We start from the raw sequence: 15,000 nt of genomic DNA on the forward strand, positions 1-15,000 counted from the left end.
TCAGACATGGTATTATTTTTTCTTTTCCGGGAAAGATGGCAATCGATGGCCACCTTTGCCCCGTTGCCGAGAGCCTTTTTTGTTTTTATGGCGCTCTATCCGAAGTCCCTCCTTCTTGAGATCCCGACAGATGGCCAGCCAGCCTCTGCCTCAAAAACTCCAGAGACCCCAAGCATAATAATAATAATAATAATAATAATAATAATAATAATAATAATAATATATTTTTTGTGGCCAAATTTGGTGTGATTTATTGATATTGTTGTCGATATTTTTTCATGGCTGGACTCACTGCATTGCTTTTCCGGGCTGTCTGGCCATGTTCCAGAAGCATTCTCTCCTGATGTTTCGCCCACATCTATGGCAGGCATCCTCAGCCCGGAAAACTCACAGCAACCCAGTGATTCCGGCCATGAAAGCTTTCGACAACACAATAATTATAATAATTATTATTATTATTATTATTAGGTTATCCCCCAAAATATTATTATTACTATATTATAATATTATTATATTATCATTGCTAGGTTAACCCCAGAAATATTATTATTACTATATTATAATATTATTACTAGGTTCACCCCAAAAATATTATTATTACTATATTATAATATTATTATATTATTATTGCTAAGTTAACCCCAAAATATTATATTACTATATTATAATGTTGTTATTATTATTATTATTATTACTATTATTATTATTATTACTATATTATAATATTATTACTAGGTTCACCCCAAAAATATTATTATTACTATATTATTATAATATTATTATTATATTATTATTACTAGGTTCACCCCCAAAATATTATTATTACTATATTATAATATTATTATTATATTATTGCTAAGTTAACCCCAAAAATATTATTATTACTATATTATAATATTATTATATTATTATTACTAGGTTATCCCCAAAAATATTATTATTACTATAATATTATTATTCTATTATTACTAGGTTAACCCCAAAAATATTATTATTACTATATTATAATATTATTATATTATTATTGCTAGGTTCACCCCAAAAATATTATTATTACTATATTATAATGTTATTATTCTATTATTACTAGGTTATCCCCAAAAATATTATTATGACTATATTATAATATTGTTATTATATTATTACTAGGTTCACCCCAAAAATACTATTATTACTATATTATAATATTATTACTAGATTAGCACCAAAAATATTATTATTACTATATTATAATATTATTATTATTATATTATTAATAGGTTAACCCCAAATATATATATTATTACTATATTATAATATTATTATTATATTATTAATAGGTTAACCCCCAATATATATATTATTATAAAATAAATCCAGCATATATATCTCATTTGCTGTGTCACACTCTGTCTTTGTGTCAATAATAATAATAATAATAATAATAATAATAATAATAATATAATTATTATTATAATAATATCCAGCATATTTATCTCGTTTGCTGTTTCATGCTATGTGTCAATAATAATATAATATAATAATAATAATATCCAGCATATATATCTCATTTGCTGTGTCACACTCTGTCTTTGTGTCAATAATAATAATAATAATAATAATAATTATTATTATTATTATTATTATTATTATAATATCCAGCATATTTATCTCGTTTGCTGTTTCATGCTATGTGTCAATAATAATAATAATATAATAATAATAATATCCAGCATATATATCTCGTTTGCTGTGTCATACTCTTTCTTTGTGTCAATAATAATAATAATAATAATATAATATAATAATAATAATATCCAGCATATATATCTCATTTGCTGTCATACCCTGTCTTTGTGTCAATAATAATAATAATAATATATAATATAATAATAATATCCAGCATATATATCTCATTTCCTGTGTCATACTCTGTGTCAATAATAATAATAATAATAATAATAATAATAATAATATAATGTAATATAATAATAATAATATCCAGCATATATATCTCATTTCCTGTGTCATACTCTGTCAATAATAATAATAATAATAATAATATAATGTAATATAATAATAATAATATCCAGCATATATATCTCATTTGCTGCGTCATACTCTGTCTTTATGTCAATAATAATAATAATAACTATAATAATAATAATAATAATAATGTCCAGCATATATATCTCGTTTGCTGTGTCATACTCTGTCTTTGTGTCAATAATAATAATATAATATGATATAATAATAATAATAATAATAATAATAATAATAATAATGTCCAGCATATATATCTCATTTGCTGTGTCTTTGTGTCAATAATAATAATAACATGCTACACAACTAAAGCCCTCCCGACAGATGGTCCTGCAGATTTATACAGGGATGCCTTTCCAGCCCAGTGGCCTCTTTTTTCCTTTTTTTCCGCGAGGTTTCAAAAATAAAAAAGTTAAGTGCCGTTAAGTATATAGTGCCTTTTTTAAAAAAAAAAAAGAGGATTGTGTGTTTCTATAAATAATTCCCCGCAGGATGTGGAGGTGGAATGAGCTCAGAAATAACTCCCGACTACAATTCAATCCAGAGCTTTTCTTGGGTTGTATTTGGAAAAAAAAAATTGGTGTTTTTAATTGTACTCAATGCATAAGGTTGTGGGTGAACTACAACTCCCATCATGCCCGGTTCGCCCCATAGAAACTCCCATCAGGACTTTTAAAAAGTTTGTTATGTTTGGGCAAGTTTTTCCAGACAGGGATCCATCAGGCTCTGAACAAAGTTTTTTTTCCCCCCTGGCTAGGACATGAGGCTTGCAAGGCTTTTCAATGCCAGTCGCGGCGATTAATTACAACGTTCAAACGGGCAAGTTTTCGGTCCGATTCTGCGACAACAAAACTCCCATCAGTCCTTTTAAAAAGTTTGTTATGTTTGGGAAAGTTTTTCCAGACAGGGATCCATCAGGCTCTGAACAAAGTTTTTTTTTTTCCCCTGGCTAGGACATGAGGCTTGCAAGGCTTTTCAATGCCAGTCGCGGCGATTAATTACAACGTTCAAACGGGCAAGTTTTCGGTCCGATTCTGTGACAACAAAACTCCCATCAGTCCTTTTAAAAAGTTTGTTATGTTTGGGAAAGTTTTTCCAGACAGGGATCCATCAGGCTCTGAACAAAGTTTTTTTTTTCCCCTGGCTAGGACATGAGGCTTGCAAGGCTTTTCAATGCCAGTCGCGGCGATTAATTACAACGTTCAAACGGGCCCCTGACGGACAAGATTTCGGTCCGACAACAAAACCATGCTTCCAAATGTAAACATACAAAAAAAAATAGTGGGTTGGGAACCCCAAGGGCCATCTAGTCTGACCCCTTTCTCGTTTTTTTCTTTCTCCGTGTGTCAAAATATAGGCCTGTGTCGTAACTGCCCTCTTTTAAAATTAAACCTCTGGAGATCTTTTTTAAGGACTTTGTTTAAATTGCGGTGGTTATTTTAAGGGACGGAGAAGAGGTGTCTCGCCTTCCTCTTGTTTCCTATTTGGGCAGAGGGAGGGGAAAAAAGGACAGTTGATTGTTTGGGAGAGCTAAAACGAGAGGTGACATTTCAGTCCGTGTCGGGAGAAAACCAAAATAAGGAGCGGAAAGGAAAAGAGGCAGTGCACGTTGGTCAACGTCCAGGGAGGAAGAAAGAAAGAAAGAAAGAAAGAAAGAAAGAAAGAAAGAAAGAAAGAAAGAAAGAAAGAAAGAAAGAACTGTAGCATTGAACAGTTGTGTTGTTAAAGTGCGAAGTATGGAACCCTGCACAACTGTCCTTTTTTTCCTCTCCCTATGCCAAAATAGGAAACAAGAGGAAGGCAAGACACCTCTTTTTAGAGCTCCCGAACAACCAACTGTCCTTTTTTCCCCTCCCTCTGCCAGAGACACCTCTTTTTAGAGCTCCCGAACAACCAACTGTCCTTTTTTCCCCTCCCTCTGCCAGAGACACCTCTTTTTAGAGCTCCCGAACAACCAACTGTCCTTTTTTCCCCTCCCTCTGCCAGAGACACCTCTTTTTAGAGCTCCCGAACAACCAACTGTCCTTTTTTCCCCTCCCTCTGCCAGAGACACCTCTTTTTAGAGCTCCCGAACAACCAACTGTCCTTTTTTCCCCTCCCTCTGCCAGAGACACCTCTTTTTAGAGCTCCCGAACAACCAACTGTCCTTTTTTCCCCTCCCTCTGCCAGAGACACCTCTTTTTAGAGCTCCCGAACAACCAACTGTCCTTTTTTCCCCTCCCTCTGCCAGAGACACCTCTTTTTAGAGCTCCCGAACAACCAACTGTCCTTTTTTCCCCTCCCTCTGCCAGAGACACCTCTTTTTAGAGCTCCCGAACAACCAACTGTCCTTTTTTCTCCTCCCTCTGCCAGAGACACCTCTTTTTAGAGCTCCCAAACAACCAACTGTCCTTTTTTCCCCTCCCTCTGCCAGAGACACCTCTTTTTAGAGCTCCCAAACAACCAACTGTCCTTTTTTCTCCTCCCTCTGCCAGAGACACCTCTTTTTAGAGCTCCCAAACAACCAACTGTCCTTTTTTCTCCTCCCTCTGCCAGAGACACCTCTTTTTAGAGCTCCCAAACAACGAACTGTCCTTTTTTCCCCTCCCTCTGCCAGAGACACCTCTTTTTAGAGCTCCCAAACAACCAACTGTCCTTTTTTCCCCTCCCTCTGCCAGAGACACCTCTTTTTAGAGCTCCCAAACAATCAACTGTCCTTTTTTCTCCTCCCTCTGCCAGAGACACCTCTTTTTAGAGCTCCCGAACAACCAACTGTCCTTTTTTCCCCTCCCTCTGCCAGAGACACCTCTTTTTAGAGCTCCCGAACAACCAACTGTCCTTTTTCCCCCTCCCTCTGCCAGAGACATCTCTTTTTAGAGCTCCCGAACAATCAACTGTCCTTTTTTCTCCTCCCTCTGCCAGAGACACCTCTTTTTAGAGCTCCCAAACAACGAACTGTCCTTTTTTCCCCTCCCTCTGCCAGAGACACCTCTTTTTAGAGCTCCCAAACAACCAACTGTCCTTTTTTCCCCTCCCTCTGCCAGAGACACCTCTTTTTAGAGCTCCCAAACAATCAACTGTCCTTTTTTCTCCTCCCTCTGCCAGAGACACCTCTTTTTAGAGCTCCCGAACAACCAACTGTCCTTTTTCCCCCTCCCTCTGCCAGAGACATCTCTTTTTAGAGCTCCCGAACAATCAACTGTCCTTTTTTCTCCTCCCTCTGCCAGAGACACCTCTTTTTAGAGCTCCCAAACAACCAACTGTCCTTTTTTCCCCTCCCTCTGCCAGAGACACCTCTTTTTAGAGCTCCCAAACAATCAACTGTCCTTTTTTCTCCTCCCTCTGCCAGAGACACCTCTTTTTAGCACTCCCAAACAACCAACTGTCCTTTTTTCCCCTCCCTCTGCCAGAGACACCTCTTTTTAGCGCTCCCAAACAATCAACTGTCCTTTTTCCTCCTCCCTCTGACAGAGACACCTCTTTTTAGCACTCCCAAACAATCAACTGTCCTTTTTTCCCCTCCCTCTGTCAAAAGAGGGAACAAGAGGAAGGCGAGACACCTCTTTTTAACGCTCCCAAACAACCAACTGTCCTTTTTTTCTCCTCCCTTTGCCAAAATAGGAAACAAGAGGAAGGCGAGACACCTCTTTTTAGCACTCCTGAACAACCAACTGTCCTTTTTTCTCCTCCCTCTGCCAAAATAGGAAACAAGAAGGTGAGACACCATTTTTTAGCGCTTCCAAACAACCAACTGTCCTTTTTTCTCCTCCCTCTGCCAAAATAGGAAACAAGAGGAAGGCGAGGCACCTCTTCTTAGCGCTCCCGAACAACCAACTGTCCTTTTTTCCCCTCCCTCTGTCAAAATAGGGAACAAGAGGAAGGCGAGACACCTCTTTTTAGTGCTCCCAAACAACCAACTGTCCTTTTTTCCCCTCCGTCTGCCAAAATAGGGAACAAGAAGAAAGCGAGACACCTCTTTTTAGTGCTCCCAAACAACCAACTGTCCTTTTTTCTCCTCCCTCTGCCAAAATAGGAATGTTGGATTCCTTCAACACTAGAGCTTTGGGGGCAGAAGGCAAATCTCAAGAAGGAAAATAACAAGTATCGAGCATTATTTGGGGAAGGCGGGGCCTTTTATTTTCTGAAAAGAGAAACCAAAGAGGTTGAGTGACCAACCGAGCGAGCCTGCCTTGGAACCGGTTCATCCAGTTTCCCAAGGGCACAAAGTACAGGAGTCCAACTTTCATAAAAAAATGGGGCTGGGAGGCTGACAATCTGGTGTGTTTACATTCAGTATATACATATACACATCTCTATTTATAAACAAGCACACAAAAACTAGCAGTCGAAATGTGAAACGATAAATTCGTAAAACAATCCGGTCGGAATGCAAAACAAAAAAGCTTGCAATAAGATTCAATAGTACTATAAAAAAAATAGGCCTAACTTAGACTATACCCTATTATTATTATTATTATTATTATTATTATTGACACAAAGACATATTATGGCAAAGCAAATGAGATCTTTCTGCTGGATTTCGTATCACAAAATCACAAGTCAAATTGTTATTATAATTATTGAGACAAAAACGTGAGACACAGCAAACGAGATCTATATTATTATTATTATTATTATTATTATTATTATTATTATTATTATTTAGTAGTAGCAGTAGTAGTATTACTATTATTAGCTTGGGTACCTGGGATTTTCACTTTTATGATGTGTATAGATAATTGGAGATGATGGGAAAGGTTTAAGACAGGTAAGAAATTAATAATATATTTTTTTTTAAAAAATGAGAAACTCCTCAAAGCACAGCAGACAAAAAAATCAGTACAAGAAAACCGCACTACAAACTAGAGCTGACAGCTGGCACAACAAAACATTGCATGGAAAGTATGTTGAGTTGCATATTTTCACTTTTATGATGTATATAGGTAATTGGAGATGATGGGAAAGGTTCATGATGGGTAAGAAATTAATAATAATAATAATAATAATAATAATAATAATAATAATAATAATAATCAGAAACTCCTCCAAGCACAGCAGACAAAAAATCAGTACAAGAAAACCGCACTACAAACTAGAGCAGAATCAGTGCAAGAAACCCGCACTACAAACTAGAGCAGAATCAGTACAAGAAACCCGCACTACAAACTAGAGCAGAATCAGTACAAGAAAACTGCACTACAAACTAGAGCTGACAGCTGGAACAATAAAACATTGCATGGAAAGACGACGGAAAAGGTTCAAGACGGATAAGAAATTAATAATAATAGTAATAATAATAATCAGAAACTCCTCAAAGCACAGTAGACAAAAAATCAGTAGAAGAAAACTGCACTACAAACTAGAGCTGACAGCAGGCACAACAAAACATTGCATGGAAAGTATGTTGAGTTGCATATTTTCACTTTTATGATGTGTATAGGTAATTGGGGACGATGGGAAAGGTTCATGATGGGTAAGAAATAATAATAATAATAATAATAATAATAATAATAATAATAATAATCAGAAACTCCTCAAAGCACAGCAGACAAAAAAATCAGTACAAGAAAACCGCACTACAAACTAGAGCTGACAGCTGGCACAACAAAACATTGCATGGAAAGTATGTTGAGTTGCATATTTTCACTTTTGTGATGTGTATAGGTAATTGGGGATGATGGGAAAGGTTGATGACGGGTAAGAAATTAATAATAATCAGAAACTCCTCAAAGCACAGTAGACAAAAAATCAGTAGAAGAAAACCGCACTACAAACTAGAGCTGACAGCAGGCACAACAAACTAGAGCAGAATCAGTACAAGAAAACTGCACTACAAACTAGAGCTGACAGCTGGCACAATAAAACATTGCATGGAAAGTATGTTGAGTTGCATATTTTTACTTTTATGATGTGTATAGGTAATTGGAGACAATGGGAAAGGTTCATGATGGGTAAGAAATAATAATAATAATCAGAAACTCCTCAAAGCACTGCAGACAGAAAATCAGTACAAGAAAACCGCACTACAAACTAGAGCTGACAGCTGGCACAACAAAACATTGCATGGAAAGTATGTTGAGTTGCATATTTTCACTTTTATGATGTGTATAGGTAATTGGAGACGATGGGAAAGGTTCATGACGGGTAAGAAATTAATAATAATTCTATATTTTCGCAGCCTCCTTGCCCTTCATTGTCCTCACTTGGGTCAACTCTCCCTACCAACGTGGTTTCTATTGCGATGACGAGTCCATCCGCTATCCCTACAAGCCGGACACCATCACGCACGGTGTCATGGCCGGCGTCACCATCTCGTGCACCGTTGTCATCGTAAGTGTCACCACAATACCAGTGTCTGTATAGTTCTTAAAGGGCCAGTTGCAGGTTAACTGTCACTCAATTGTCGCTGCCGCCTCTTCCATTGGTTCTATGTTGTTTCTGTGCAGATTTCGGCCGGAGAAGCCTACCTCGTCTACACCGAGCGCCTCTACTCGCGGTCCGGGTTCAACAACTACCTGGCCGCTCTCTACAAAGTGGTGGGGACCTTCCTCTTCGGGGGAGCAGTCAGCCAGTCCCTGACGGACTTGGCCAAGTACATGGTCGGCCGCCTGAGGCCCAACTTCCTGGCCGTCTGCGACCCGGACTGGTCCAAAGTCAACTGCTCCGTCTACGTCCAGCTAGAAGGGCTCTGCCGCGGAGGAGCCAGGAACGTCACCGAGTCCAGGTCAGGAGGACGGAACCCCATTCTGCCAAGACACCATTAAATCCCTCCCAACAGAGGACCTTCCAGACTCATAGACATTTGCAACCGCATGTGGAAATAGGATCAAAAAATCCTAGATTATTATTACGTTTTGTTGTGCCAGCTGTCAGCTCTAGTTTGTAGTGTGGGTTTCTTGTACTGATTCTGCTCTAGTTTGTAGTGCAGTTTTCTTGTACTGATTCTTTGTCTGCTGTGCTTTGAGGAATTTCTGATTTTTGACTTCAATCCAAGCAGGTCCTTCACTTTGCTTTACATATTCTGCCAGGGCATGTTATTATTAGTGTTGGAGGGAACCCCAAAGGCCATCCAGTCCAACCGCAATCTGCCAAGACACCATTAAATCCCTCCCAACCAAGGACCTTCCAGCCTCATAGACATTCGCAACCGCATTGTGGAAATAGGATCAAAAAATCCTAGATTATTATTATTATTATTATTATTATTATTATTATTATTATTATTATTATTATTATTAGTGTTGGAGGGAACCCAAAGGGCATCCAGTCCAACCGCAATCTGCCGAGACACCGTTAAATCCCTCCTGACAGAGGATCTTCCGGACCCATAGACATTTGCAACCGCATGTGGAAATAGGATAAAATATCCTAGATTATTAGTATGTTTTGTTGTGCCAGCTGTCAGCTCTAGTTTGTAGTGCAGTTTTCTTGTACTGATTCTGCTCTAGTTTGTAGTGCAGTTTTCTTGTACTGATTCTGCTCTAGTTTGTAGTGCGGTTTTCTTGTACTGATTCTGCTCTAGTTTGTAGTGCGGTTTTCTTGTACTGATTCTGCTCTAGTTTGTAGTGCGGTTTTCTTGTACTGATTCTGCTCTAGTTTGTAGTGCGGTTTTCTTGTACTGATTGTGCTCTAGTTTGTAGTGCGGGTTTCTTGTACTGATTGTGCTCTAGTTTGTAGTGCAGTTTTCTTGTACTGATTCTGCTCTAGTTTGTAGTGCGGTTTTCTTGTACTGATTCTGCTCTAGTTTGTAGTGCGGTTTTCTTGTACTAGTTTTTTGTCTGCTGTGCTTTGAGGAGTTTCTGATTTTTGACTTCTTCACTTCGCTTTACATATTCTGCCAGGGCAAGTTATTATTAGTGTTGGAGGGAACCCCAAAGGCCATTCAGTCCAACCGCAATCTGCCAAGACACTATAAATTATAAATTATATCCACTTTTCTCTCCTTTCCAGGTTGTCGTTCTATTCGGGACACTCCTCCTTCGGGATGTACTGCATGATGTTCCTCGCGGTACGTAACCCATTGGCTTTCTTCGCTGCAGCATCACACTGCGGGCTCGCGACGGCGGGACTCTTTTGCTTTATCCCGGGTTTTTTTTCAATTCTAGCTCTACGTCCAGGCCCGTCTGGTGGGGCGGTGGGCCCGGCTGGTGCGCCCCACCGTCCAGTTCTTCCTCGTGTCCTTCGCCGTCTTCGTGGGCTACAGCCGTGTCTCGGACTACAAGCACCACTACACCGACGTCTTGATCGGACTCATCCAAGGAGCTCTCGTCGCCATCCTGGTGGTGGGTGTCGTTGTAGCTCAGAAAATAGTGATTAGGATATTCCAGATGTCGTTGATTTATGTTTGTTGTTGTTGTTGTTGTTTTGCTCCCAGGTCCGCTACATCTCGGACTTCTTCAAGCAGCGCCCCCTGTTGGCTTGTGCTGAGAAGGACGCCAAGGCCAACGTCCCGCTTCCTTTGAATGAACCGGATCAGAACCATTACATCTACCACTCCCCGACCTGAACGAACTGCTTGTTTGTGTTTTTGTATATATTTTTATATTTGTTCTTGGACTACAACTCCTATCATCCCGTTCGTGGCCGGGATTGAGGAGAGATGGGTCACAAATAAACGTTGTTGTTGTTGTTTATTATTTCTTTGTCACTGATACTCCTAATCCAGCCCAATCCGATTCTGCCAGGCAGGAAGACACCATCTGATCCCTCCCGACAGATGGCCACCCAGACTCATAGACATTAGAAGCATCACGTCTATCAGATCCTAGAATCCCAGGCTATTATTATTTTTTTAATTGAAAGACATAGATGGGATGACTATGTCTTTTGTGGCCAAATTTGGTGCGATTTGGTCCAGTGGTTTTGTTGTTTACTCCATGGTAAAAACGCACATTACATTTTATATATATATATATATATATTAGGCATGTCCGATCGATGAAAAAAATGTTTCAATTCTCGTTTCTAAAGTAGGGGGCGCTGGCGCTTCGATATAGAAAGTATTTCCGATTTTTTCACCCAAAAATTTCGGATATTTCCGAAAATTCGTAATGATTCTAAATGTTTCTAAAATGGCGGGCGCGCATGCGCAATCGCTACACACCGGGCTTGTGTGGCAATCTTCCATGTGGACCTTTCCGTCCATCGTGGAAACTTCTGATTGGCTGGGGAGCGGCAGCCATGTTAGGCTGCGCTAAGCTCCCATTCAAGGTAGGTTGAAGAAATGAAAAAAAAATTAAAATATTTTTTAAAATATATTTTTAAAAATTGGGGGGGGGGGGGGAATTAACGAAACATTAAGAGACAATTAGAGAATGGGCCAACAATAGTTCGAATTACATTGCTGGTCGCGCTGTGAGACAATGTCTCGGAATGCGTATCAAAAAGCGAGAACAATCCGAAATAATTCCGATATACGATTCAAAGTGATTTTTTGGACATGTCTAATATATATATATATATATATATGGAGAACGGCTCTTCCTCGTCTTCTGTAATTTGGACTTTATTTTTCTAGGTTTTTTTATTGAAAGACGTAGATGGGATGACGATGTCTTTTGTGGCCAAATTTGGTGTGATTTGGTCCAGTGGTTTTGTTGTTTATTCCATGGTAAAAACGGACATTACATTTTTATATATATATATTATCTTGCATTTGGATGGTTCACTATTTTCGGCACATGTTTGAACATGGGACGAACGGCTCCCTTCCCAGCCCTGAAGCCTCTTTCTTTCCTGTTCTTCTCTCTTTTTAAAACAAATATGTCATGGCCCAAACATCTCTATTACTGGAACGTTTGTTCTGAAGCCGCGGAAAAAGTAAGACGCAGAGATTTCCCCTCCAGGCTCCCGGCGAAGAGCAAGAAAGGACTTGAATCAGCGATTATTCTTAAAAATTTTGGTGCAAAAGAGAGAAATTAACAGCCCAGAAGTGACTGCATAAAGAATATTCCCATATTAGGAAAATATATATATATATATTTGCAGTGTTTTGTTTGGGTAAACAAAGCCCATTGCATTGTGTAATTAATGAAATGGAAAGAAATGCATAATGCAAAAAAAAAATGCACCACATTTAACTCCATTTTAATATTTCTATGTTATGGTATCTTTGAAAAGATAAGAATAAGAAACATTTTGTGTCTTGATTAAGAGATAAAAGTGGGATAATAATAACAATAATGTGAGAATAATAATATAGTAAAATAATAATAATAGTAATAATAATAACAATAACACAATGTCCTGGAGAATCAGATAATAACAACAACAACAACAACAACAACAACAATATAGAAATAATATAATAATAATAATAATTTAAATAATATGAAACGTTTTGTGTCTTGATTAAGAGATAAAAGTGGGATAATAATAATAATGTGAGAATGATAATATAGTATAATAATAATAATAATAATAATAATAATATAATGTCCTGGAGAATCAGATAATATAATAATAATAATAATAATAATAATAATAATAATAATAATATATTAATAATATATTAATAATATATTTAAAATATTAATAATAACATAATAATGTCCTGGACAATTCAGATAACAATAATAATAATAATAATATAAATAATATGAAACATTTTGTGTCTTGATTAAGAGATAAAAGTGGGATAATAATAACAATAATATGAGAATGATAATATAGAAAAATAATAATAATAACAATGTCCCGGAGAATTCAGATAATAATAATAATATAGTAATAATAATAATAATAATAATAATAATAATAATAATAATAATAATAATTTAAATAATATGAAACATTTTGTGTCTTGATTAAGAGATAAGTGGGATAATAATAATGTGAGAATAATAATATAGTATAATAATAATATAGTAATATAATAATAATAGTAATAATAATACAATGTCCTGGAGAATCAGATAATAATATAGTAATATAATAATAATAACATTAATAATATGAATTCAGATAATAATAAAGTAATAATATTATAATAATAATTTAAATAATATGAAATGTTTAGTGTCTTTAAGAGATGGAAGTGGGATAATAATAACAATAATGTGAGAATAATAATATAGTAAAATAATAATAATAGTAGTAATAATTATAATAATAATAATAATACAATGTCCTGGAGAATCAGATCATAATAATATTAATAATAACATAATAATGTCCTGGAGAATTCAGATAATAATAATATAGTAATAATAATAATAATGTAAACAATATGAAACGTTTTGTGTCTTGATTAAGAGGTAAAAGTGGAATAATAATAATGTGAGAATAATAATATAGTAAAATAATAATAATAGTAATAATAATAATACAATGTCCTGGAGAATCAGATAATAATATATTAATAATATTAATAATAACATAATAATGTCCTGGAGAATTCAGATAATAATAATAATATAGTAATAATAATAATAATGTAAATAATATGAAATATTTTGTGTCTTGATTAAGAGATAAAAGTGGGATAATAATAACAATAATGTGAGAATAATAATATAGTAAAATAATAATAGTAATAATAATAATAATACAATGTCCTGGGGAATCAGATAATAATATATTAATAATATAATAATATATTAATAATATATTTAAAATATTAATAGTAACACAATAATGTCCTGGACAATTCAGATAATAATAATAATAATAATAATAATAATAATAATAATAATAATAATAATAATAATAATATAGTAATAATATAATAATAATAATAATTTAAATAATATGAAATGTTTTGTGTCTTGATTAAGAGATAAAAGTGGGATAATAATAACAATAATGTGAGAATAATAATATAGTAAAATAATAATAATAGGAGTAATCATAGTAATAATAATCATTATTATACAATGTCCTGGAGAATCAGATAATAATATAATAATATATTAAGAATATAATAATATATTAATAATATATTTAAAATATAACATAATAATGTCCTGGACAATTCAGATAATAATAATAATAATAATAATAATAATAATAATAATAATAATAATATAGTAATAATAATAATAATATAATAATAATAATTTAAATAAAATGAAATGTTTTGTGTCTTGATTAAGAGATAAAAGTGGGATAATAATAACAATAATGTGAGAATAATAATATAGTAAAATAATAATAATAGTAATAATAATATAGTAATATAATAATAATAGTAATAATAATAGTAAGAAAAAATTTAAATAATATGAAACCTTTTGTGTCTTGATTAAGAGATAAAAGTGGGATAATAATAACAATAATGTGAGAATAATAATATAGTAAAATAATAATAATAGTAGTAATCATAGTAGTAATAATAATAATATAATGTCCTGGAGAGTCAGATAATAATATAATAATATATTACTAATAAATTAATAATATTAGTAATAACATAATAATGTCCTGGAGAATTCAGATAATAATAATATAGTAATAATAATAATAATTTAAATAATATGAAACGTTTTGTGTCTTGATTAAGAGATAAAAGTGGGATAATAATAACAATAATGTGAGAATAATAATATAGTAAAATAATAATAATAGTAGTAATCATAGTAGTAATAATAATAATATAATGTCCTGGAGAGTCAGATAATAATATAATAATATATTACTAATAAATTAATAATATTAGTAATAACATAATAATGTCCTGGAGAATTCAGATAATAATAATATAGTAATAATAATAATAATTTAAATAATATGAAACGTTTTGTGTCTTGATTAAGAGATAAAAGTGGGATAATAATAACAATAATGTGAGAATAATAATATAGTAAAATAATAATAATAGTAGTAATCATAGTAGTAATAATAATAATATAATGTCCTGGAGAGTCAGATAATAATATAATAATATATTACTAATAAATTAATAATATTAATAATAACATAATAATGTCCTGGAGAATTCAGATAATAATAATATAGTAATAATAATAAAAATTTAAATAATATGAAACGTTTTGTGTCTTG

At 34.2% G+C, this 15,000-nt stretch overlaps 1 protein-coding gene across 1 annotated transcript in view; it reads left to right on the forward strand.

Moving 5' to 3' along the window:
* The window catches only part of plpp2 (phospholipid phosphatase 2), a 14,652-nt gene extending 4,015 nt beyond the window's left edge, over positions 1-10,637 (forward strand). Inside the window, exons 2-6 of the mRNA XM_062959776.1 lie at positions 8,180-8,331; positions 8,448-8,725; positions 9,952-10,009; positions 10,107-10,283; positions 10,376-10,637. Of these exons, the coding sequence (XP_062815846.1) occupies positions 8,180-8,331; positions 8,448-8,725; positions 9,952-10,009; positions 10,107-10,283; positions 10,376-10,507 (797 nt within the window). The 3' untranslated portion in view covers positions 10,508-10,637. The remainder of the gene's footprint in view (positions 1-8,179; positions 8,332-8,447; positions 8,726-9,951; positions 10,010-10,106; positions 10,284-10,375) is intronic.
* The last annotated feature ends 4,363 nt before the right edge of the window (positions 10,638-15,000 follow it).

The sequence above is a fragment of the Anolis carolinensis genome, unplaced genomic scaffold (assembly GCF_035594765.1).
Source record: "Anolis carolinensis isolate JA03-04 unplaced genomic scaffold, rAnoCar3.1.pri scaffold_7, whole genome shotgun sequence".
Lineage (NCBI taxonomy): Eukaryota > Metazoa > Chordata > Lepidosauria > Squamata > Dactyloidae > Anolis > Anolis carolinensis.